The sequence below is a fragment of the Thermoascus crustaceus genome, assembly GCF_041956765.1.
Source record: "Thermoascus crustaceus strain CBS 181.67 unplaced genomic scaffold VTN00scaffold_1, whole genome shotgun sequence".
Classification (NCBI taxonomy): domain Eukaryota; kingdom Fungi; phylum Ascomycota; class Eurotiomycetes; order Eurotiales; family Thermoascaceae; genus Thermoascus; species Thermoascus crustaceus.
Window position 1 is genome coordinate 2689435 of NW_027192527.1, and position 21412 is coordinate 2710846.

General features: G+C 48.4%; 8 protein-coding genes across 8 annotated transcripts; 3 read left to right on the forward strand and 5 right to left on the reverse strand.

Annotated features, from left to right (window-relative positions):
- Window positions 1-770: 770 nt before the first annotated feature.
- On the forward strand, window positions 771-3819 carry VTN00DRAFT_953 (uncharacterized protein; the record flags this gene model as incomplete). The annotated part of the gene is made up of 2 exons (XM_069436500.1): window positions 771-3171; window positions 3227-3819. The coding sequence occupies 2 exons, from the start codon at window positions 771-773 to the stop codon at window positions 3817-3819; spliced, it is 2994 nt and encodes a 997-aa protein (XP_069291660.1).
- A 3300-nt stretch (window positions 3820-7119) lies between these two features.
- On the forward strand, window positions 7120-7660 carry VTN00DRAFT_954 (uncharacterized protein; the record flags this gene model as incomplete). Its single annotated transcript, XM_069436511.1, has 2 exons — window positions 7120-7195; window positions 7497-7660. The coding sequence occupies 2 exons, from the start codon at window positions 7120-7122 to the stop codon at window positions 7658-7660; spliced, it is 240 nt and encodes a 79-aa protein (XP_069291661.1).
- A 4383-nt stretch (window positions 7661-12043) lies between these two features.
- Window positions 12044-12989, reverse strand: VTN00DRAFT_955 (uncharacterized protein; the record flags this gene model as incomplete). The annotated part of the gene is made up of 6 exons (XM_069436522.1): window positions 12044-12080; window positions 12142-12392; window positions 12447-12652; window positions 12715-12781; window positions 12840-12898; window positions 12968-12989. The coding sequence occupies 6 exons, from the start codon at window positions 12987-12989 to the stop codon at window positions 12044-12046; spliced, it is 642 nt and encodes a 213-aa protein (XP_069291662.1).
- An 808-nt stretch (window positions 12990-13797) lies between these two features.
- Window positions 13798-14541, reverse strand: VTN00DRAFT_956 (uncharacterized protein; the record flags this gene model as incomplete). The annotated part of the gene is made up of 1 exon (XM_069436533.1): window positions 13798-14541. The coding sequence occupies one exon, from the start codon at window positions 14539-14541 to the stop codon at window positions 13798-13800; it is 744 nt and encodes a 247-aa protein (XP_069291663.1).
- Window positions 14542-14627: 86 nt separating this feature from the next.
- On the reverse strand, window positions 14628-15552 carry VTN00DRAFT_957 (uncharacterized protein; the record flags this gene model as incomplete). Its single annotated transcript, XM_069436544.1, has 3 exons — window positions 14628-15274; window positions 15369-15436; window positions 15530-15552. The coding sequence occupies 3 exons, from the start codon at window positions 15550-15552 to the stop codon at window positions 14628-14630; spliced, it is 738 nt and encodes a 245-aa protein (XP_069291664.1).
- A 749-nt stretch (window positions 15553-16301) lies between these two features.
- VTN00DRAFT_958 (uncharacterized protein) lies at window positions 16302-18029 on the reverse strand (the record flags this gene model as incomplete). Its single annotated transcript, XM_069436555.1, has 2 exons — window positions 16302-17906; window positions 17958-18029. The coding sequence occupies 2 exons, from the start codon at window positions 18027-18029 to the stop codon at window positions 16302-16304; spliced, it is 1677 nt and encodes a 558-aa protein (XP_069291665.1).
- A 641-nt stretch (window positions 18030-18670) lies between these two features.
- On the reverse strand, window positions 18671-19173 carry VTN00DRAFT_959 (mitochondrial 37S ribosomal protein mS33; the record flags this gene model as incomplete). The annotated part of the gene is made up of 4 exons (XM_069436566.1): window positions 18671-18699; window positions 18760-18809; window positions 18862-19070; window positions 19135-19173. The coding sequence occupies 4 exons, from the start codon at window positions 19171-19173 to the stop codon at window positions 18671-18673; spliced, it is 327 nt and encodes a 108-aa protein (XP_069291666.1).
- A 235-nt stretch (window positions 19174-19408) lies between these two features.
- On the forward strand, window positions 19409-20596 carry VTN00DRAFT_960 (uncharacterized protein; the record flags this gene model as incomplete). The annotated part of the gene is made up of 2 exons (XM_069436578.1): window positions 19409-19480; window positions 19541-20596. The coding sequence occupies 2 exons, from the start codon at window positions 19409-19411 to the stop codon at window positions 20594-20596; spliced, it is 1128 nt and encodes a 375-aa protein (XP_069291667.1).
- Window positions 20597-21412: the final 816 nt, after the last annotated feature.

The following is a 21412-nucleotide window of genomic DNA, read 5'->3' on the forward strand; positions in this document are numbered from 1 at the left end:
TTTGGTCATAGTGCCCGCCACGCCCTAGGTACTAGTATGGCATGGTCTCGGTCGCTTGCGCCGCTAGTTAGGAGGTTGTTAGGTACAAGCGTGAGTCTGAGCTCTCCCTCCTCTCCCCAGCTTGCGCTGGGCTCGCCCAAAGTGTCGTAACTTTACCTCCGTACGGAGTACTTCTCACCTCAACCTCAACCTCTCCCCTCCAAGGCTTTGGCTCCCAGCCACCTGCCCTACCAGTCCATTTTCTTTTTTTTTTCGAGTCTAACTCCGTGCCGCACGCCGGATCCCAGACTTGCTGGCCTTCCAATCCACTCCTTCTCTCATTCCCCCGGATTCCACGCATTCCTTGTAGTCTCCTGCCACAGCCTCCTCCGGCTTTCATTGGGGTGTCCGGCGTGAGCCACATCGCACTCGTACAGCGTGCCCATTCCGCGCCTCAGTTCAGTTCCCAACCATTTCGTGGAAGGCGGAGCTATTCAACGTCGCGCGAGATTTCTCGCCTTGTGATCCAGTACTACCTAGGTCTTATCTATATCTAGTCTGCCTTCGAGTGAAAAGGAAACGAGTCGACATCTTTCACGCGTCCAAGTACTGAAGTCCCCAACTGGAGTTCTCACAGATGTCGCGGGATGACGTTCAACCCTCTCTCCGGTCCAGTGTCAGTATCTGATTGCTCTTAGCACGCTGCCCGGTCAGTGTCCGTTCCTCTTGACGCCAGTCAGTTACATGGTCTCTATATTCCTACCATCTCGTTTGACGACCCTCCCTCCACCATGGAGGAGTCGACCCTTGGGCTGCGGCATGGTGACCAGGAGGCCATTGAGTGTTGGGATGACGACGGTGACCTGCAATGTACAGACGACTTTCAATTTCGCACCGCATCTACTGCTACATCAGTGACGAGTTCCTCTGTTCGACGCTCCGGTCACCGCGATTCTATCTCATCTCGCCGCTCCGCCCGCTCCGATCTCGATTCCAACGTGGGCGGCGATGAAGACTGGCAAGTCTTGCTACAAGACAACGATGAGGCTATTACTGAAGAAACTATTGCCTCTGTAAAAAGTGCAGGCATTCCAATCCCCGCCAACGTCCCGAAGTCCGCTTTACTTGGGGGTACCATCAAGCGGCTAGGCCGGAGGAAAATCAAGAAGGCCGTCGTCGATGACTGGTCGGAGGATCTGGAACTACCAGGAAATGATGGAGAACTGACGTTAAAGACTAATGAGAAAATAATATTTCCCGATAGCCTTCGCCAGATCAGCTCGAACCTCACGAGCCCAGTGAAATCTCACACCTCAGCCCTCTTCTGTGATGCCGACTTATCGCCGAAATCGAAGCCCGTGCTGTCAAACCTGGACAAATTTCGAGACCCTGATGATGGCACCGATATCGAAGACCTGTCCACAATCAAGCTTCCCAGGTCACACTCTTTGCAGAAACCCATCTCCCTCCCCAGCCCTCAAGGAATTAATCACGACAATGAAGATTTCGAAAAGGATTTTGAGCTACCAGAAGATAATGCTCACCTGACGCTTTCGGCTCGCAAGGATCTTCCAAGAACTTCGAGCCCCAATGCAGACGACTTCGATATCGAGTTGTCTGAAGGCAGCATTGGCGTTCGCTTTGGTGGAACCACCAGAGATGGACGATCAAACCGTAGTTCTTCGGTTTCCGGTATCAGCCCTAGCGTCTCGAGTTGTTTAACTGGCGAGAGCGAAGATGACGGTCTTGATGGCCTTGTTCTTCCGGATGGGCCTTTGAATCTGGAGGAATCACTCAGGAAGAGGCAAGACGCTCGACGCGCAGAGGTCACTGACCGTCCCAAGGAAACTCAAGCAGCGAAACGGCTTTCGGGAAAGGATGACTTCTTTTCTGACATCGAGATCGGAGATGGCGATGTCTTTAACTCAGCAAAGTTAACATTGAATCAGAACATCAAACGCAAGATGGCGCGGCCAGCGAGCCCGGCTCGTCGGTCTTCAACCACAGTCACGTTCACAAATAAGGCGGCCGTGTCTCCTAAAAGTCGATTACCACGTCTCTCCTGTCATGATCGCGCCCACTCAACCCATCTTGAGCCCGTGTCCGAGAGCGGGGCTCCCCTCTCGAAGTTCCAGAGGTCACAATCACGGATCGGTGGTCATTCATCCCATTCATCACTTCCCAATCTTCCCGTTTCGAATACTGCATCTACACCATTGAGCCCCCCGACGCCAAGCCGGCGGGCTCTTGGAAGGAGATCCTCGAGGGAGGCGTTGAGAAGCGAACCTACCACTACCAGCGCTCAGTTCTTGAGGGCAAAGAGATCCATGCCAGTTATACAAGGTGCTTCCGCATCCGGATCGATACCATCACTCCAACGACCACCGTCGCGTCAGGAAGGCACACGTCCGTCTGCTCGACCGAAAACCCCAGTTGACCGCACAGGTGACTCACGGCTAAATCCGAACCGCAGACCTCAAGTACCGTTCCTTCCGGCCGGTGCCTCACCAAGTCAGTCTCACCATGTCAGTGTCAAGAACTTACGCCATTTCCGCCGCAAAGACTCAGACAGTTCTAGTGACATGATCGGCACTCAGAGGTCGATGTCTCGGCTTTCCGGTTTCAACCGTCCCGACTCTCCTGGTCGCCGCAGTTCCAATGAACTGAGTCCAGAGGCCCTGGTCGCCGCTGCTAAGCGTACCGTTACTAGGCCAGCTCGTCGACGGAACTTTGGTGACGGAACCGAACTGGAAGCCTTTGACGATTTACCAACATCTGCTTCCGCTGAGAGCAAATTCGTGAAGCACCCTGTTGGACGTGGCGCCCCGAGATCGCTACGTAACAGGCTGAGCCAGAGTCAAGTGACGCCCCCGTCTCGGACGGAAACGTCGATTCCACCGAGCACACCTGTTAATTCCTCCAAGCCACAAGATTTTACACCCAGATTTGCACGGGATACCAATGCATCGAGAAATGCTAGGCAACAACGCATCGCCTCAGCGACGATCAGTGTCAAGGAGCGCGAAGGATGTCCTCTTGCCCCCGTCAATGCGAATTGGAAAGCTCAGGCTAGGTCCCGTGGAGCAGGTAATTCATCGACTGTAGGGGGCAAAAAGACAAAGACCGCAGGGACGCCTGGAGCTAGACCTCAGTTGATCAAACCAATGGGCACAGGCGTCCACGAAGCTAAATGTAAGTTAATTCCACCGCTGTTGTATTTCCATATCCCACTCACGTCTCGTGATAGCTGTTAAAGGTATGCATTACAATCCTGCAACATTTCGTTGGGAGGGAAATGAAAATGCTGTTACCGAATTTGATGACGTGACTTCTCCCAAATCTCCCAAGCCGGCTCCCGCTCTAATCACAAATGTGGGTGCTATGCAAGGTGTCCAAGTGGTTGGTGGAATGGTCTTTGACCCTCAACGAATGTGCTGGCTTAAGCTGGCTCCCTCGCAACCAGGTAAAAATGGTGTCGCCGTGATTCACGACGAGGATGATGTATTTGCTGGCCTGGATGACCTTCAAGATCGCGTCCCGACGACAGTTGGTCTTCGCGGAGGAAGAACGTCTGGCGGTGTCGATGAATTCGATCCTGCAACGAGCGGGGATGAGAAAAGCGCCGGTGAGTCTTCGGATGATTGGCCCATCACGGAAGAGTTCGATGTCGGTCCCGAATTTATCAGACGGCAGCGAGCGGAAGAGGAGAAATGGAGACGCAAGGTCGATAAATGGATAACTGCTGATCGCAAAAAATTCGGAGATGACTGGAGATGGGCCATCCGTGACTTGGTGAGGTCTGATAGAGTTCTGAACTCTGGACAACTCAGCAACACATGACAGTATGTTACTGTCTTACATTTTACGCATTTTGGGCGAAGAGGGGGCCATGGAAAGAAACAGAAAAATAATAAATAAAAGCAAAGGAAATAGATCCTGGAGAAAGGAACTATTTCTTCAAGACTATTCCGCACCAGTTCATGTTGCATCGGAGGGTCGTACAAAGCATATGTTTACCAGAACCATATAATCTGGTGTCCTGACGGTGTTTTAATATTTTGGTTCAGCACGTTTATGATGCAAAAGAATATTCAGCCGGGTCGGAACCGAATTCCTGTCTAGGCTGTCACGGATCCTCTATGACTAACGACGAAAATACCTTTTTGTTTATATTCATTGGGGGGTGTTGGCGACCGCTTCTTGGATTTCGTTTTACATTCTGTTTTCCCGTACGCCTCCTGTTTTTTCGGTCGCATTTTTTACACTTTTGTCTTGCCTGGTCTGGGGGTAGTCCTTGAGACTGATTTTTACCGTTATGCACAGTTTGTAATTATATCTTGTCCATGTAACATTAGACATTTTGTAGGCTAATTGACATTAACTCTTTTCTGGATCTCCAATGTAAAGCCAGATTGTGACGGCGGACAACCCTAGGAGAATTTAGTGGGTACTAGTGTATGCCTTCCTGGCTGTACCGGTGAGCCCGCCTAGGGCAGTATGTTGCTCTGCCATGGAGCCAAAGGCTAAGATACAGGTCGCGAGATAGACGCCAGGCCCATGTCACGCTGTGACGGTTGCAAACATAGTATCAAGGAAGTATTTAAAGAAACATACCAATTAGTCTTTACTGGCGAAGGAAGTAAAAATGCTGTACTTTCTGCTCCACTACCAACGACCCTGACTTCTGTATTGAGGCCAAACTAAGCTGCTACGGATGGCTTGGAACCTCCCTGCCTGAGGTACTTTTAGGTAGGTACACATAGGCCAGAACTCTCGCTTCCCAGGGTCCCCTGCCCCTCGCTGCCTCCCTCGCTGCTTTTGCTTTAATGTAATACGGGTCGGCTTCGCTTAGGACGCATTACCTATCATATTGCCTGTGTACTCTCCAATAGCTTAAAAAATCACAAGGATATAAAATAGCAATCTGCTAAGGCTTCCAAGCAGGGGGACCCTTGGTAACAGGAAATTCGGCAGCCTACTGTGGTTATAGATCATTGCCAGAAGTAGGACTTTTTCGGGCCACAATTTCTAGAAAGGCCTTACGCAGTCCTGTATTAGTTATTATTATTAAACTTCTTAAGTCGTTGGTAATTTACTAAATATACTCACTGGCTAGCTGATGCAGTGCCTAAGTGTTTCTTAAACACTGGTAAGGTTAAATCATTTAAAATGTGCAGGGGAAAGGCAGCGTAGATACCTCAATACCTGTGCATGCACTTGGATTGTTAGGTAATTTATAATAGACGGGAAGTTGCAGAGTGACTCTGACGGAAGTTGTAGTACAAAATGCTCATGCTTATACTTCCACAAGACCAAGAACAAGTGACTGTTCATCCTGAGTGGCACAATTAAAATAATTACATACAATACAAGCTACGAGGGACTGCCTCGTTGAGCTCTATCACCCAAGGGATTTCCGGGAGAGTAATATGATATAGGATTCCACAACATGAAATGCACGCTACTTCAAGACAATGACAAATTGACACCGACAGCGTTTAGGGTTTTTGACGGTTACGCTAATGTATCCTGCGCCTATGGATCAGGCTGTAATCCCGATGCATCCGCCGCAGTTCACAAATTCGTCAACCAAACAGAGATAATCCTGCTGTTCCGGCTATTTGTCTAAGTTACCGGAATTGATTTAAGTGAACATGGACCTCTCTCAGTCGCGTGATCTACGCAACCCTTAAGAATTGTATGATTAGCAATACAATCACGTCTTACTCCCCAGCCCGGATGTCCTGAGATGCGATGAACAGACTTCGGAGTAGACAACCATCCCACGCAAAAAAGCGGGGCCTGTTGGCACCCGAATTGCATATTTTGTGATGTTGTCGGCAAATTTCTTTGAAGAGCTCGGGAAGCTACTGGTTGTTTTTAGAACGATGCTCAGCATCAAGACAGTAGTAGCCAATAGATTTCGACATACATCTGGTCCAGATCCTGCATCGCAGAACATTTTTACCTTATAAAGACAAGGGCCTGGATATCATACATCGTACTCACATAGGCAGGCATATGGCGTGTTCGATCATTGGGTCAAAAAGTGGACTAGGTAGTATCTGCCATGGCGTAAATACAATCAATTCCAAGCGTGCACGGTGGCAGAGGATAGATAGTAAACCGAGAGTCAAAGGAGTGCCTGGTTGAAGAACTTGGAGATCATACTGAGGGAACACAGAAGTAGAAAGATCGGAAATTCCGTGGATCGCTGAACTCATCTTGACCAATGCCGGGCGAACCACCGACGGTGGGCCCGCTCATCTCATTATTGACATTATTGAAGTGTTGGGAGCAGTCCGGAGCTCGGGAATGGCTGCATCGTTGCATGGATCCAGGGACTTACACCCCCGCTGGGTGATATTTTAAGAGCTCCCCTAGCTGAGAAGGCTTGATATTCTAGCTTCACAGGAATTTTTTCCCATCACATTCTTTGAAAGACGAGATACTATCAGCAGTTGCCTGGTACCTGGTACCTACTAGACTTCAGGCCTCTCCTAAGTGTCTAGTTCTTTTTTTATTACCCATCTATTCAATAGTCAAGTTCATGCGCGAGATGAGGATTTCTTAACTCGCTTCCATGAATGATAGAGCATCCGCTGTTCCAGGGACCGGGCAACGCATCAAGGCATCGCGTAGCTGCGGGTGATGCATCATTAGAATCGAATGTATGTCAGTGGATAGCTTCCGTCCCGTGCATCTATGTTGGGATTACTTGCATGATGATTCCTTCGCGAATGATAAATGAAGGAGCTACATTCACCATTGGCACAGACACAGATGCCATGCAGGTTATTGTTGCTGCCTCGCGCTACTGGACGCTGGCCCCTGTGGCAACTCCAATAGCTTTGGCTGGTGCTAAGATATTGGCAGCTATGAAATTCCAAAACTTTCTCACACACTCTTGCCCTCGGCAGTTGATAACAGTAATACCAGGAAAAGGCATTGTACTTACAGAAAACACAAATGCCCCATTCAGTGAAATCTGTGCAACAAAAAAAAAACCTATGCGCACAATGAATGCCCGAGCAGAAGACACTGGGCAGGCGGCTTTTCCTGTGCCCGACCATGTCAAATATGCACTACTTGTTCTATATTCAATGGATTACACAATGCCTCTGTTTCCTTGAAGCAGCCATGCAGATGCCTGCAGCATCTGAGTCTTTCCACAGCAAACTAGCACAGAGTGCCCACGCGGGTGGCGATGATCCAGGTACGAAGCTAAGGTCGTTCGACCCGATACCTCACCGAGCTTTCAGCCCGCTCATCGCCCCAAGGATCGAGAAATGAGGTCAACGGAGACTGAATGGATTCAATTTGATTCGATCATTATCGGTTCTAGGCCCATTATAGTAAGCTGTTAAAGGGTGAGGAGTCTGTTAGTCTGCTACAAGTACATGGTTACTGGCCGGTATATAGGTGTGTGTACCACTCTAGATCACTAGGTACTACCTAGAGCGAAGGGTCCTATTTCTGGGTTATCAGTGTCGACAGCAGATAATGCTGCTATCTAGAAAAGGCGAAGAAGCGAAGCCAAGAGCGGCTGTGGACACCGTCTAGGCGGCTTACTTATCCCGAGAGAAATGATGCTGTCAGGGTTCTGCTCGGTGACTCGGTGCACCTAGGGGGGCTCCCTGGATACGTTGCACAGGATACGGTGGCGTACGATGAAGTGTGAAACACTTTGGGGATCCTCGTGGCCAGACAGGAGTCGACACACGCCGGCTTACACGTTCGACGCACAGCTCGGACGATCAGGGAAGCATCAGGAGTGGAAGTGTGTCTATCACAGATACCAGGTTCTCATATACAGCCCGCAGAATACGTCAGGCCCCAGTGGGGCCCATATTTCTCTCTGCATATCGTGGTGACAGGGCAGGCGACCAATAACAGCTCAACGGAGAACGAGGTGAAGATTTTGAACCCAAGCATCCCCAAGAACATCCGAACCAGGTCATCCGCGAGCCTGCATAGCGGTCTCTCTCGAACAGGGCACTAAGCGTCAAATCGAGGCACGTCATTGACTTTGTTGACTTCGCTGGCGCTGTAGCTGGACAAGCGCCAAGCTCGAGTCCAGTGATTGGTCCTTCTAACCTCTTGCAGACAACAAACTGCCCTGAAGGACCTCAACGTGGCTCATCAAGGAAGTCATCAATGTATTCCTTGACAAGGCGCCTCGGTAGTGATGATGACTTCCCTCACTGCACCAGCGCCTTACTCATGGCGGTCATGATGCTTGGAACTCGCCGTCTGTAGCTACTCATAACTAGTTCTCAGTCTCTTGTCTGATGCAGCCTGCTTGGAAAAGATGAAGTATCCGACTGCACTATCATCCATTCTTCTTCCAGCCAAATGATGCTCTGCTCCATTCAACTGCCTTTGGTCCTGTGGTGATAGCCCACGTCCTTGAATAGAATGAATGGCTTATAGTCCAGTCATCGCTGTTCCGCATCCCATGCCAGCTCCACACAGCCTTATTATTTTACTCCAGGCGACTTGGGTAGTACCTACCGTACCTTACAGAGGTACTCTTCCGTTGCATACTTGCTTCTTCTTCTTCTTCAGGGATCCCCTTCTTTTGCACCCCCTTGTTTACTGGTTCTCCTGTTTCCTGCACGGGTAGGGCGTCAAGGTCCCGTGGAGTTTCCTCGAACATACCTCATGCCAGTCATAGCAATCCTTGAGGGCACCATTTCCGCTTTATGTTTTTCATTCTTCTGTCTCTAGTCGCATTCTCCTTTTAACACCATCCTGTTCTCTTTAAAAGGATAAACCTGGATTATCGAGATTCCTAATCCTCCTTCGATTCCCCTTCGTGGCTGAGTGTAATCCATTCGGCGTAGGTTTTTGCTTCAAAAAGCTGCCAGTTATTTTATACCCATTTCGAATATCCTTTCCTAAAATTTACCATCAGAACAAGTCCCTATCTTATTCCTTCCTCCCCTCTCTCTTTTTTCCTGGTACAGAACCAAAATCATCTTCTCGAAAATCGACCCCAATTCCATCAGACAGCTGGCAATTTCCGAGGGCAACCTTTTCGGCTTGATTGTTCACATTTGCATCTGTGATTCTGCCCGTGGAAATTTGCCTTTTTGTTATCATGAGTGGCTATAGGAGGCGAAACAACCAAGGACACGAGAGCTACCTCATCAACCAACAGCTCAGCGTGCCCGGGACTTACGCTAATGGTGAGAGCAATGAATTTGGCTATAACGGATCCACCCCATACAGCTTTTCTCAGCAATCTTTCAGTTCATACACACCTCAGTTCGGTTCACCTTTCGGCCAGTTGAATCTACCCCAAAATATGTCACAGCTGAATCCACAATACATCTCACCGGGGCAGTCAATTCCGCAAACATCATCACAATCCCACATTTTTACCCAGGAGTTGCAGCACCAATCCCAACGGTACCTATCCCAGGCTCATTATCTCCACTCCCCGAGGTATTTACCTCTTCATGAGACGTTTCATGAGACCGAAATCGAAAGCCAGGAATCTTGTAATGAGAACACTATGTTGTCTGAGCCAGTTGTACCTCCTTTGGAAGGCTTTCCAGATGTCAGGGAGTTTGATCAGCTGATGAAAAGGTGTGTCAACGTTCCCCTTTTTCTCTTCTATCAAAGTAATGGGGTTTCTCACTAAAGAACCATTCCAGCTACGTTGACGATCTGTCTGTCAAAAAGCAAGATAAGGCACTGATTCACGCCAAAAGAGCGCGCAACATAAAGACTGTTCTCATAGACCCAAAAGATACGGCCATCGAGTCAGCGCAATTCAGGTATGTTAGTTTAATATTACGTCGCCTGGTTCTCGAACTGTTTGAACCATTAAATCGCATGTTTCTGTTTGGGGAAAATGGAGCATCTATCTCCTTCTTGCGCTCCCTCTAAGAAAACATTACTTTGGGTTTGTTGAAGCTTGTTCTGAAATCAAATGAATAGGTTCTGGGTCAAAAAGATGTTCAAACTTCAGCCAGTCGACAGCCGAGTACCGGACGTTAGTAACTCAATCATGCTAGGGCATCGTGGTTATTCAAGCTAACCAGATGCTTTGTTTAGAACAAGAAGATGATCTGTCATGAAGGGAAGCCAGTAGCAATCCGAGAAAAACTCTTCAAAATTCTCACAAAGGCGCACCAACAGTGTCAGCATGGAGGCCGAGATAAAACTTCGGCAGAGGTTCGACGGGTCTATTCCTGGTAAGCTTCAACCTTCTGGATGACATTTGCTGTAGTCTTCCTTGATCAACTACACAGCGCATGTACCTTTTTCGGTTCCAGAATCGTGACTTGCACTAGTTAAGATTTCTGTCTGACGATCGTTCCACAGGGTCCCTAAGGAGCTTATTTCTCGCTTTGTCAAGATATGCCCAACCTGTCAAGTCCGTCGTGGCGGAGCACGCCTAACGCCTCCTAACTCTCGAAGAGGATCTCCTCGACTAGAGTCAACATCTCACTCTCCGATGCTCCTCTCGCCTCCCGTATCCAGACGAGAATCAGCATTCAGCAGGCCCGTCCCCGTGGAAAGGTCACAAGCAGATTGTTTTGGCCAGCTTCACGACCACAGTGGCTGGGCGGACAGCAATCAGCGTGTACATGGACGACTGAGCATCAACACCGGTTCAATACGTCCTTTGAACACAGCGACAATGGCGCACACAAATACAATGCCAGCCCCATTTAACTCCTTAACAGATGAAGCATCAGGGTGTTCGGCTCAGCTCAGTTATAGTTCTGGATACATAACTGCACATGGGAACTCCGGCCACCATGATTATTAGCCACTGGGGTTTATCTCATGCAAACTGGTTTTCCTTCACGTTGAGAGAATTGATTGTCCGTTTACATGCTAGAATCAAGGCCCTGCAGAGTTTTGCATGTACAATTTTTCCATAGTATGACAGGCTCCAGGCCAATGACTTGGTTATATTTGTTACACTTCTCGGGTCGATCTCTTCTTCACCTGTCTCCATTTCCTCCATCTCTTCATTTTTCCCCGTTGGACTTGGCGAGCAAAGAATTATTGTCGACTTCGATGTACATCGGCTGAGCTCGGGACGACGAGTAGCTGTACTGAGTCGAAGGGCGTTGAAAAGAAAACAAAAAAGGGGGGGAGGGGATTTGTTAATTAATAAGTCCACTGTGAAATAGTGCAGCTGGAAACCTTGATTCATTTTGATTAAAAAGACAAGTCGCAGGTTCTTTTCTGGAGCTATTCGTTCTATTAGGGATAGCTGGTACTACCAGCTGGACGCGTGACATGAAGCAATTAAATAGGAAATACTAATGTCTGCGCCTCCAAAGAAAACTTTTCCTTGAACGGGGCAAACAGGGGTCCGTTTTGAGAAGCATGAAATAGAGACTTTAGTCCTTAAAAGTTTGGGGAACGGAGATCTCATATTTGAGAATTCTGGACTCAGCCAGGAAGCAAGAATCCTCGGAAACTCATCGTCTGTCTGACATATATCATAATAACGGCGGGATCAAGTTGATTAACCATCAAAAGGATTGTCTTTTTCTTATTTTCTTATTGAAGGATCCATGCGAAGAAAAGCACTGTAGGATGAAACCAGGAATGGAAAGCGGGCAAGTCGAGCAATTACTAAGGACCCAGTCTTGGAGGACAGGTCTTGATCCAGTGTAAAGTGCGAACAGATCGAGGCTGCTTTTAATAGCAATGTTGTATCAATTAAATTCCATGATCGCTATTTTGGAGTTGATGTCTGGCAATAACGCATCAATATATCCCTTCCATCAGTACAAGAAAAAAAACCCACTCAAATCCCTTCACAAATATGCTTATAGATAACCTACCTTTTCATAACATCCCGGCTCAACAGTGGGGATATGACAATGTTAGGTTAGATTGTGTTTGTTGAGTGGTAGTCTTACATTCTCTATGGACATTAAGCGTCTCATAACATTCAAGAGTTAGAAATACATCGAGAAGAATCCGAAGTACAAAATTTTCATTGGTCACGGTACAAAAAATAGGAATACATGCATGGGACACCGATCACAGGTCCACTAACGATACCCAGTCCATCCCACATTTTCTTTCAAACAGGAAGAGAGAACTTTTTCCCTTTTAAGACTCTGTAAAGGATCAGCAGATGACTTTTTTTGAAAGAGTTGTAAGCCAAAAGGAGCCACCTACTTCGTATAGTAGATATAGAAGAAATCAGAGTAGAGCACCGTCTGAATGATACCTGCTATAACTGGAATAGCATGGAAGTAGTTCTCCGCAAAGTATCGGTATATCCAGTTTGGAATGTAAAGTGCCCGGTACAACCCTAGAGCGAACAGATAATGTGTAGTTATAGTATCTGCTTCACCGGTGCGTTGCAGCATAAAGAGTTGAGGCAAAATGGCGACAGACTCGAGCCAGATTGAGAATGTCCACAGGATCTGGGGACATTAGTCAGTTCTCCTTGACAATGCACCCCAGAGTCAAAGACCAACCTCAGAGATGCTATATTCATAGGGAAAAAGAATCGCTAGCAGCGCACTAAAACCAAGAAGGTATTGAACCTTGAAAGTGTCGATATTAGGGTCGTGGGTAGGCTTATAGTCATTGAGCATGAGGTAGATCGTGTAAGCGGAGGAACCGATGAACAGGATTTTGAAAGTCGTGTTGTATGCAGAGTCCGTAAAAGTCCAAAACAGGTCTAGAAGAAGCGAAACGGGTAAGTACATCCTGTCACAACCCCATGGAGGCTGCAAGGCTTACCGAGGTACCGTGTCACGAAAACGATCAGATATAACACTTGAGATTTGAAGGACAATCCAGAGCAACTCTTCCGACAAAGTCAGACAAAGCCGACCAGAATCAAGTAAGAAACACGGAGCACCTACACTCGAAGACTTCATTTTCTGCAGGAGAATGAATATTGATGCCAAGTGAGAGAAATCGGCTGTCTCAAGCATCTCAGTCAACTTTTTCAATGGAGCATCACCAAGAGTAGTAGGAACAACTAACATACCTGATAGCCTGAAGATATTCATGGTGGCGGTCGACCGTTGGAATACAACAGGTATCTGTTCTTTTGACTCTAACCAAGGGATTTAGGTATCGATAGGAGAACGAAACGTTCTGCGTAACTTGAAGCAGGAAATGCCATGAACCAGCCGCACGATACTTGCCACTTCAGCGTAAGTATCGAGAATTTGAAGAGCACAACTCCAAAGTAGAAGCTGTTGGAGTATCAGGATTCAGCAAGGACACGAATGTTGACACGCAGCCTCAGGAGAGACGAAGCGAGGCAAGCGAGCCGAGGCGCATCGGCAAGCCCCACACGCGCGCCTAGAACTACTTTCAAGGCCAACCTCGATACACGGCGAAAGCCACAGAACTTCTGCAACTGTGGCTGTGTAATTCTTGTGCATACCACCGAGCATGCTGTTCTTCCGCATCGTGATTATTATTAGAATACTGGGATCTACCCGTGTTGGACAAACAGGAACATATGTTGCAAGGTAGCCGTCTCCCGGTAATTCAACGAATATCCGAGAGTATCCCATCATTATTAGAAAGTTCCGACGGCAATATATATACCCTGCCGGAAAATAGGCTTTGGACCTTGGCAAGGGTGCTCTACGTATTGGTATCCCCGTTTTCTCATCACCTAGTGCGCAGTACTCCCGTAGATCATCTGACGGATCGAGTTCGATATATCGTACACACGAAACTCCCCCTACCCTTTCCGTTGCCCAGCATGCTCAAAGGGTCGCCACTATTAACTACACATGCGAGCTAGTGACAGATAGCTGCGTTCCAGAGCTCAAAATAGTTAACGCAATATCTAAAAAGGACCTAGAATGCCGAACCTCCCCCAATGCTCTCTCCTTCAGCCATCCGCTGCAGATGCCCTTCAGCCAATTCACTTTTTAATGCACCAGTTGCGCTTTCCCTGTCTAATCTATCCCAATCCCTCAGCCCGGCCCTCTTTATCCTTTGCTTCTCCGCAATCTGTTCGAGCAACTTTTCTTTGTCTGCTTCCAGCTGGGCAAGTCGCTTTTCAGTTGCAGAGTCTAATACCGAGGGGAGAAGCTTTCCCCCGGGTATTATCGAGGGAAGGCCCGAAAGGTGGTTCGCGAATCGTTGGCTGCGAGGGTAGGTGTTAGAAGCGTTATTGCTGTGTCGATAGGAAGAATGCCGATGATTATCATGGCCTAATGATGCCGGCACAAAACTACTCCGAGGGCCCGTAGGAGGTCCATGTACTGACGGCGCAGGTCCGCGACGTACCGAAGAAGCTCCCGCCCAAGCTGCATCCCGTATAGGGTCCCTATGAGTGAAACTTGGACCACCACGAGGGCGAGTTGGCGCGGAGAGCAAGGAGATGGTACTCCCACGAGACTGAGTATATAGAGACATAGGACCGTTCGATGGACCCGAAGGCGGAGAGGCGCGCTGCAATGTAGTGTGATTTGAGGGGTTGCTCGGTGGATTTCTAGATGGCTGTGCTCCATTGAATTGCGCTGGAGCGCTTGACGTTTGTGGCTGCATAGGTCGTGATACTTCGTTCACGTCCAAATCCCGACCAGTTTCCGCCATTGTAGCGATCGACTGTTCCCTTTCACTTGGAGACACTGTTCTCGTCTCTTCGCGACGAGAAGGCCTTGATTCCTGTATGGGAGACTTTACTTGATGAGAAGGTGCAGGTGCTGAAGGCCTGGAATCACGCAGAGGGCGCGTAGATTGATTGACTGGCGATCGACTTTTAGCATCAAGACGTTCCAAGTTAAGCCTGTCGGGATGAATAGGTGGTGAGGATGGCCGAGACGTAGCAGCAGACCCTTGAGAAGTGTGTGCAGATGGAGCCCGCAAAAGAGGCGACGGTGATCGTCTTCTAAGTCCACATTCTGGATAAGGCCCCCGGCGTCCTCTATCGACTGGACTTCGGGAACGAGTAGGATACATTCGCCGCGCGCCAGTTTCTCGAACAGAAACACGCCTCGTCTGCGAGACATCTCTCGTATAGTTTTCAGAAGCGGGTGACGCAAGACGCTCTCTTTTTGGTGATCTATGATCGTACCCAGATGGTGACGGCTCACGTACTCGCTTCGGAGTCCGAGCCCTTGAGGCTCGGGGGGAACGCCCCCTACCATATGGAGACCTGGAGCGCCAAGAAGAACGTAGCGGAGACCTTGGCCGTTCGTCTCGTCTCGGTGAAAACTTCCTCGAAGGAGATCGCGTTCTCCCACGGTGTTGAAAGTGTCCAACACCGGCATCTCGACCCCGGAATGGGGGACTGCGGGAACGGCGCCGAAAAGAAACAGGAGAGCGGCTTCTCAGTCGGTTAGACTTCGGTGGTACCCATGTATCTGCAACTGGGCGAGGGGAACGATTCCGAGGAGGCGACCGAGTAGACCGAATATAACCTCGAGAAGGTGGGCGACCCAATCTGCCCGACGGACGATAGCTCTCCCCACCACGCCTATCGTCAAACCTGGATACAAGACTGTGTCAGCTCTTCTGATGTGGGATTGCGAGTCGGCACTGCAAGTGGCGCTGTTTTGAAAGAAGATGATGAGGATCATACCTTCTATCGCGATCCCGATCCATCCTGCGATTTTGGGTTGAGAACCATTGGATATGCGGCTAAGGTGGCTCTGCAGGACCTAGGACGCCGGTAGAATAACTGCAATCTGTTCGAAGCTTCCTGTACGTAGTGGGATTAGAAGGAAATATCGTAAGGAGCGCCGAAGTTGAGAATATGGTTACAAGGCGGGAGCGACAGAGGCGAGAGTAGGTGTAGAGTCCAACGGAGTCTCAGCACGGAGTACGGAATAGTTAAAGGCGCTTCTAGACTGAAAGCTTGCACCCGCGTGGAGACTATCCAGCGCTAAACCCCTTGGGGATCTGTGCAGGTACACGCCCGGGTCCACGGGTAATTTACCTACCGGCTACCGCGGAGGTTCGACCCGCAAGACCCGCCAAGCGCACTCGGTCCGTAGCCCTGTAAGTCGCATATAGAGCACCACTAGGTTGGCTAGTAACGGATGCAGCTACAGATATCTTACGGGCCCAAATCTGTATATCGCAACCATCAGCCGCTGTGACCAGCCAAAGTCACAGTTTCGTGATTATGCTGAAAGATCGGGAATCAAACGACCGGAGAACATGTTAATCTTGTTGGCTAAAAGTACTCCAGCCCCTTTAACTATGCGCGAAAACGTTTCTACAACGGAAGGGCAGACCGAAGAGTTCCATGGTATATGAGCTGTTGGTCTGTCGATAGATTAGTTGCACTGAGGCTACAATATCCTGGCGTACGCTTCTTCGGTATTAAACTAAAGTCTTCAAGCAAAAAGTCAACGCCTATTTCGCCTCTCTTCGTCTTTCTTAAGTCTCTTCCGGCTCTCACTTGCAATCATATCACTCAGATCTTCCTGGAATCCCCAGTTCTGGTAGTCCTGCTGCTTCTGCGCATCGTACAGACTCCGCAAGTTCTCCTTGCTGATCCCATCGTGAGCCTGCAAGGCGTCCGGATCCACAGAGACGTCAACGTCGCCTGGCTTCTTGCGTTTTCGGTTCTCATCCTCGGCCCCCAGGACCGGAATGTGATTCTGGGCAGCTTTGAGATCGTACGCTCTGTCACCTCCGAAGAATCCCTGGACTCGAGTCTGACGCTCAGGGATGACTTGGTAGGCAGTCTTCGGTTGCGTAGGCTCTTCCGTTTCCGTTCCTCGGTGATGCTTACGCACATCGAACTCTCCAGCGACGCTTTCCGTGCCTCCAAACTCCGAGGGTACAGAAGAGGCAATGCCGCTTGGAGTTTCTAGCCCGCTAGGCGTTTGCAACCCTGTTCCAGTTTCCTCCTCATCACCCTCCTCTTCTTCCTCGCTCTCTTCCTCTGACTCCTCTTCGGGTGGTTGAAGCTCTCCCCAAAGCTCTTTTTCTACTGGTTCTCCTTGTTGTACATTCTGCTGTGTTTGTAACACACCAAAGATGTCACCACCATATAAAGGCCTGTTGTGTTCATCCACTGGAGGTTTTCCATAACCACCAGGATGATATCCCCACATTGCCCCAGGTGGCGGGGGTGCATTGAGACCAGGAATCTTGAGAGCAGGATACGAGGGAGGCGGTCCATATCGCTGCTGGTTGATAAGCCATGGAGGCGGTGCGCCGGGCGGGATATTAAGCGCTTCTTTTAGTTCATCGCTGAGTTCACCGGGACGCAGATGTCGCAGGTTTGTTTCGTACTCTTTGCCCTCATAGTACACCTCACCGTAGCGAGTCAGCTCTGGCTTGGTTTGAAACCGGAAGAAAGCCTCGTATAATTTCTGATAGTCAATGTCCAGCCTTCCCATCTTTGGTTGAACTCTTTCCCTTTGCTTCTGTTTTAGGGTTGCTTGATCCTGTTTCTCCAGGGCCGCATCACGCATTTCTGCGATGCCTGTTTCTTGGATGAATTTCGGCAGTGCGAATGGTGGCTTCTCAACGCCTCTTTTCGAGGACAAATACTCCCGCTTCAACGACCAGTGAGAGGGAACTGGAACGACATTGCGATATGCCTTGATATGAACAAGAAGCCGTGGGTCGGAAGCTGACGCATCTGTCCACTCGACTATTTCAGGCTTTCGGACCATTGCCTTAAGTTCAGCCACAGAGAGTTTATTCATCTCCTTTCTCTTCTTCTTGGAAAGTTTCGGCTGGGCTTCCTGCTCTTCATCCGGTATCTCGTTATCATCATCATAATAGACTTCCGGTTTCTCAGGTTCTTTTGTTGAAGGATCTTCTCCTTCCAATTCCTCAAATTTTCCAATCACATCCTTGTACATTTCCCAGAGGGGATCATCTTGACTCGGTATGAAAGCACCAAAATTGGAATCTTCAGTGTCAGCCTTGACCGGTGACGGTATCGCCTCACGCTGCGCCCCAGACTCTGATATTTCATTCTTCACTTCGGCAGCCTGAAAAGCTATGAGCATCTGTTACCCTCGATCACCATCAAAAACACCTACCTCATTTTTCTTTGCCTTCTTCCTTGCTCTTCTCAGCTGATTCTTGCTAGGTTTTGGTGCAGCAGCTGGCATACCGAGAAGAAGCTAACCCCGAATCTAGGATTCGGGCTTCACGGGTGGCGATCGAGAAATCAATCGGTAGCGTTTGAGTGACGTGGTTTAAGTCCCTCTGATCCTAAGGAAAAGAGAAAAGCTTCTTTCAGATTTCAGTCTTAGTTGGCGACGTGATGCTATTTTGATGGGAACGCCTTCAATGCGGTTGCTGGTTCGCTATTATCGTTTAAACAATAACCGCCTATAGGTAGCCAGCCACCGGCACTTTCATCACGTGACCGTAGGCGCAGTGGAGCCTCTATGCTAGCTGAGGTATAGGTACCTCGTAGTAGTACTCCGTACAATTATTCAGTACTGCATATTTCGCTGCTGGCTCAATGAAATAATATTACCGTAAATGGTAATTACCCAGAATAGCCAGGACTTTATCTTGATTTAAGAGACTAACACTCGGTTAAACCCCTCACTCGTTTTATAATACAAAGTTGATAGCTAGAGGCACACCATGCATGTGTCCAAGGCCCTGGAGCTGCCTTTCAATGAGAGTGCGTGCTGCAGCATAGCCGTCATCAAATGGTACACTTTTGAGTGTGAAGGTTTTGGAGACATATGTTACATTACAAACTCTTCTATGTTAATCACACAGTTTCGAACAGGAGTCATTTCTTTTTCTTGGCGGATCTCGATTCTGGGGAAGTGGCTGAGGTTAGAATAAAATACAGGTGTGAAGGTCGGTGGAAATCCTTACCGGCTGCAGTCCTCTTCTTCTTCGGTCTGCCCTTTCCACGTAATTTCGCGCTAATAAATGGTCAGTAGGAGCCGAGTTACTTCGTTACAGACAAAAACATACATCTGAATTGCTTCTTCTCGGTCATCTTCTGCTTCATCGAAAGTTGTCAACCCTAGGGGCTGATATGTGTCTTGCAGATCACGATACGAAACTGTCTTCCTTGGATACCACGCTGCAAGTGCCGGTCCACGCAATCGCTGTCGTAAAACCTTATTTCCTAGTCGGAGTCTTTGGGGATTGAATGTCATAGAAAAGATCCGACATTGGGTCTGGCCAAAAGATCACTCAGTAATCTTCATTAATGGAAAGTAGAGGAGTGTAGATATGACGTACCTTTATCAAGTCCAGTATCCGCGACTGTGGTGTTGCCATAACTGAATAAAAATGTACTCTTGGTAACTTGAGTTGCGTATGTAGGCGCCAGTCTTCAGGTGTATCAAGAGGGCTGTGAAAATTGCGGCCATGCGCGTATTGAATCACGTGATGTTATCAAGGATCTTCCGAAAATGACCAGTAGACGTTTGGGCAGATATGACACTGCACTTCCTAAATTTGGGAAACTTCTCTACGGCTGAGTACGGTTCTAGCGGCTACATATAACAAGAATATGGGTTCCAAAAGGAAGTCTGAAGACTCCATTTCTCGTGGTACTCCGGACAACACTGAAAAGCGGGTAAAGGTAATGTGCAAGTTTCGGTGTCGTAGCTCGCCACGCTAACTATCCAGCGCAATAATATAGACATCAACGGGACTTGAAAACGCAGGTGCAATTTCGAGTGAATCGTCCTTTCAAGAACAAATAAGATGCCATCTCACAGAACTAGAGAAGCTCATCGGGCAGATGATGAACAGTCCAGACTCGATTCGAGATCATATTACAGAAGCTCGGCATGATATCGTGAAGGCAGCAGCGAAACTAGAAAAGGCGTTCGCTAAAACTAAGGATACGTCGTCATCGGGTGGCAATGATTCCAATGAATCAAAGCATTCTGAACAGAATTTCGACATAAGCGGAACACCAGGATTACCTCAACTGCCGCCCATCAAAGACAAGTCCCTGGAGAAAGCCGTGTTCACGCATCCAGGCGTTGTCGGAGATTGCAACACAATTTCGAGCGACCTGAGCTATGACAGGCTGGAGATCCTTGGAGATGCTTATGTTGAGCTAATCGCTACCAGGCTTGTCTGGGATCGCTTTCCGAACCTTCCTTCCGGTCGGATGTCGCAGATCCGAGAACTTCTGGTGAAGAATGAGACACTTGCCGAATATGCAACCAGCTATGGCTTTGACAGGAGGGCTTCTGTCCCACGAGATCACTTGAACCAACCCAAACGGTGGAATAAGACTAAAGGGGATATCTTCGAGGCTTATGTTGCGGCCATTATACTGTCTGACCGGACTAATGGTTACGACGTGGCTGAAAGATGGTTGTCGCAGTTGTGGATACCGAAACTTTCAGGATTGGACCACGTAAGACCACCAAACTTTCAGTGTAAAGAGGCTCTCGCAAAGAAAATAATGGGGAAAGGTGTCAAGCTCAAGTACATCGATGAACGTCCCCCAATACAACTCAAAGGGGGTATGCAAACCTTCTTTGTTGGTGTATACCTTACGGGTTGGGGCTGGGATAATCAGCATTTAGGTTCTGGTCAAGGTCTTAGCAAGACCAGTGCTGGCGACCAAGCAGCAAGCCAAGCCCTGTTGAACAAACCTTTGATAGATGAAATTGCCGCTGTTAAAAGGGCCTATGATGCAAAAACAAAGACAGAGAGGGCCACGTTGAATCAGTCTTAGCAATAGTTGACTATATTTAAGAAAGTGTGCGTGACTTAATACTGTTGATACGCACAGGCTGTAGACTTTTATCTAGCACCTTAGATTTTGTAGTAAGTTTTATATCAATAGAGATATAAACTTGCATTTTAATTTACAGGCTTGCTGAGCACTATACTATGTAGAGTGCATTTCAAAAAAAAATTTGCTAAATTATGTGAAATTCAAATTTAAGTAGGTTTTTTTTCTTCTGTCTTTTAAAACACACAGATCTTAAGCAAGAGATTATTGTTACAGCACAGCCTGAAGACTGTCAGTAGGGCCGATGAGGGGGAGGTCTTATCACGTGATATGGATGAATCATCTACGATCCATCCTCACGATCCACCTCTATGATCCATAGTCATGATCCAGCGGATTGGTATCTCCGGGTAGAACTCATCATGTATTAAGACGCTCCTTAACCACGGGGATTAGGACCCCGTGGTCAACTTGTCTATTGAATCAGATCCTAGATTTCCTTCTAATTCCTGCTGCCTATCTATATAGGACCGCCGTCCTATTTCACCTGCTGTTCTGAACCTACCAGCAGTCTTATCCCGACCGCAGTCCTTGTTCGACAGCCGTCGAGATTCGACAGCTGTCTAAGCCCTACAGCTGTCCTAGTCAGCAGTCCTGGTTCGATTCCTGTCCTAGACCGACATAAGACACAGGAAGACCAAACCGGCGCGCAGGAACTTACGCCTTAATTGGTTCAGAAGGCATGTCTTGTCCCTTATTCCTACTTGTTTCCTGTTCTTCAAGATAAACCCAACGGGATCCGCCTAGAGTTTTGGG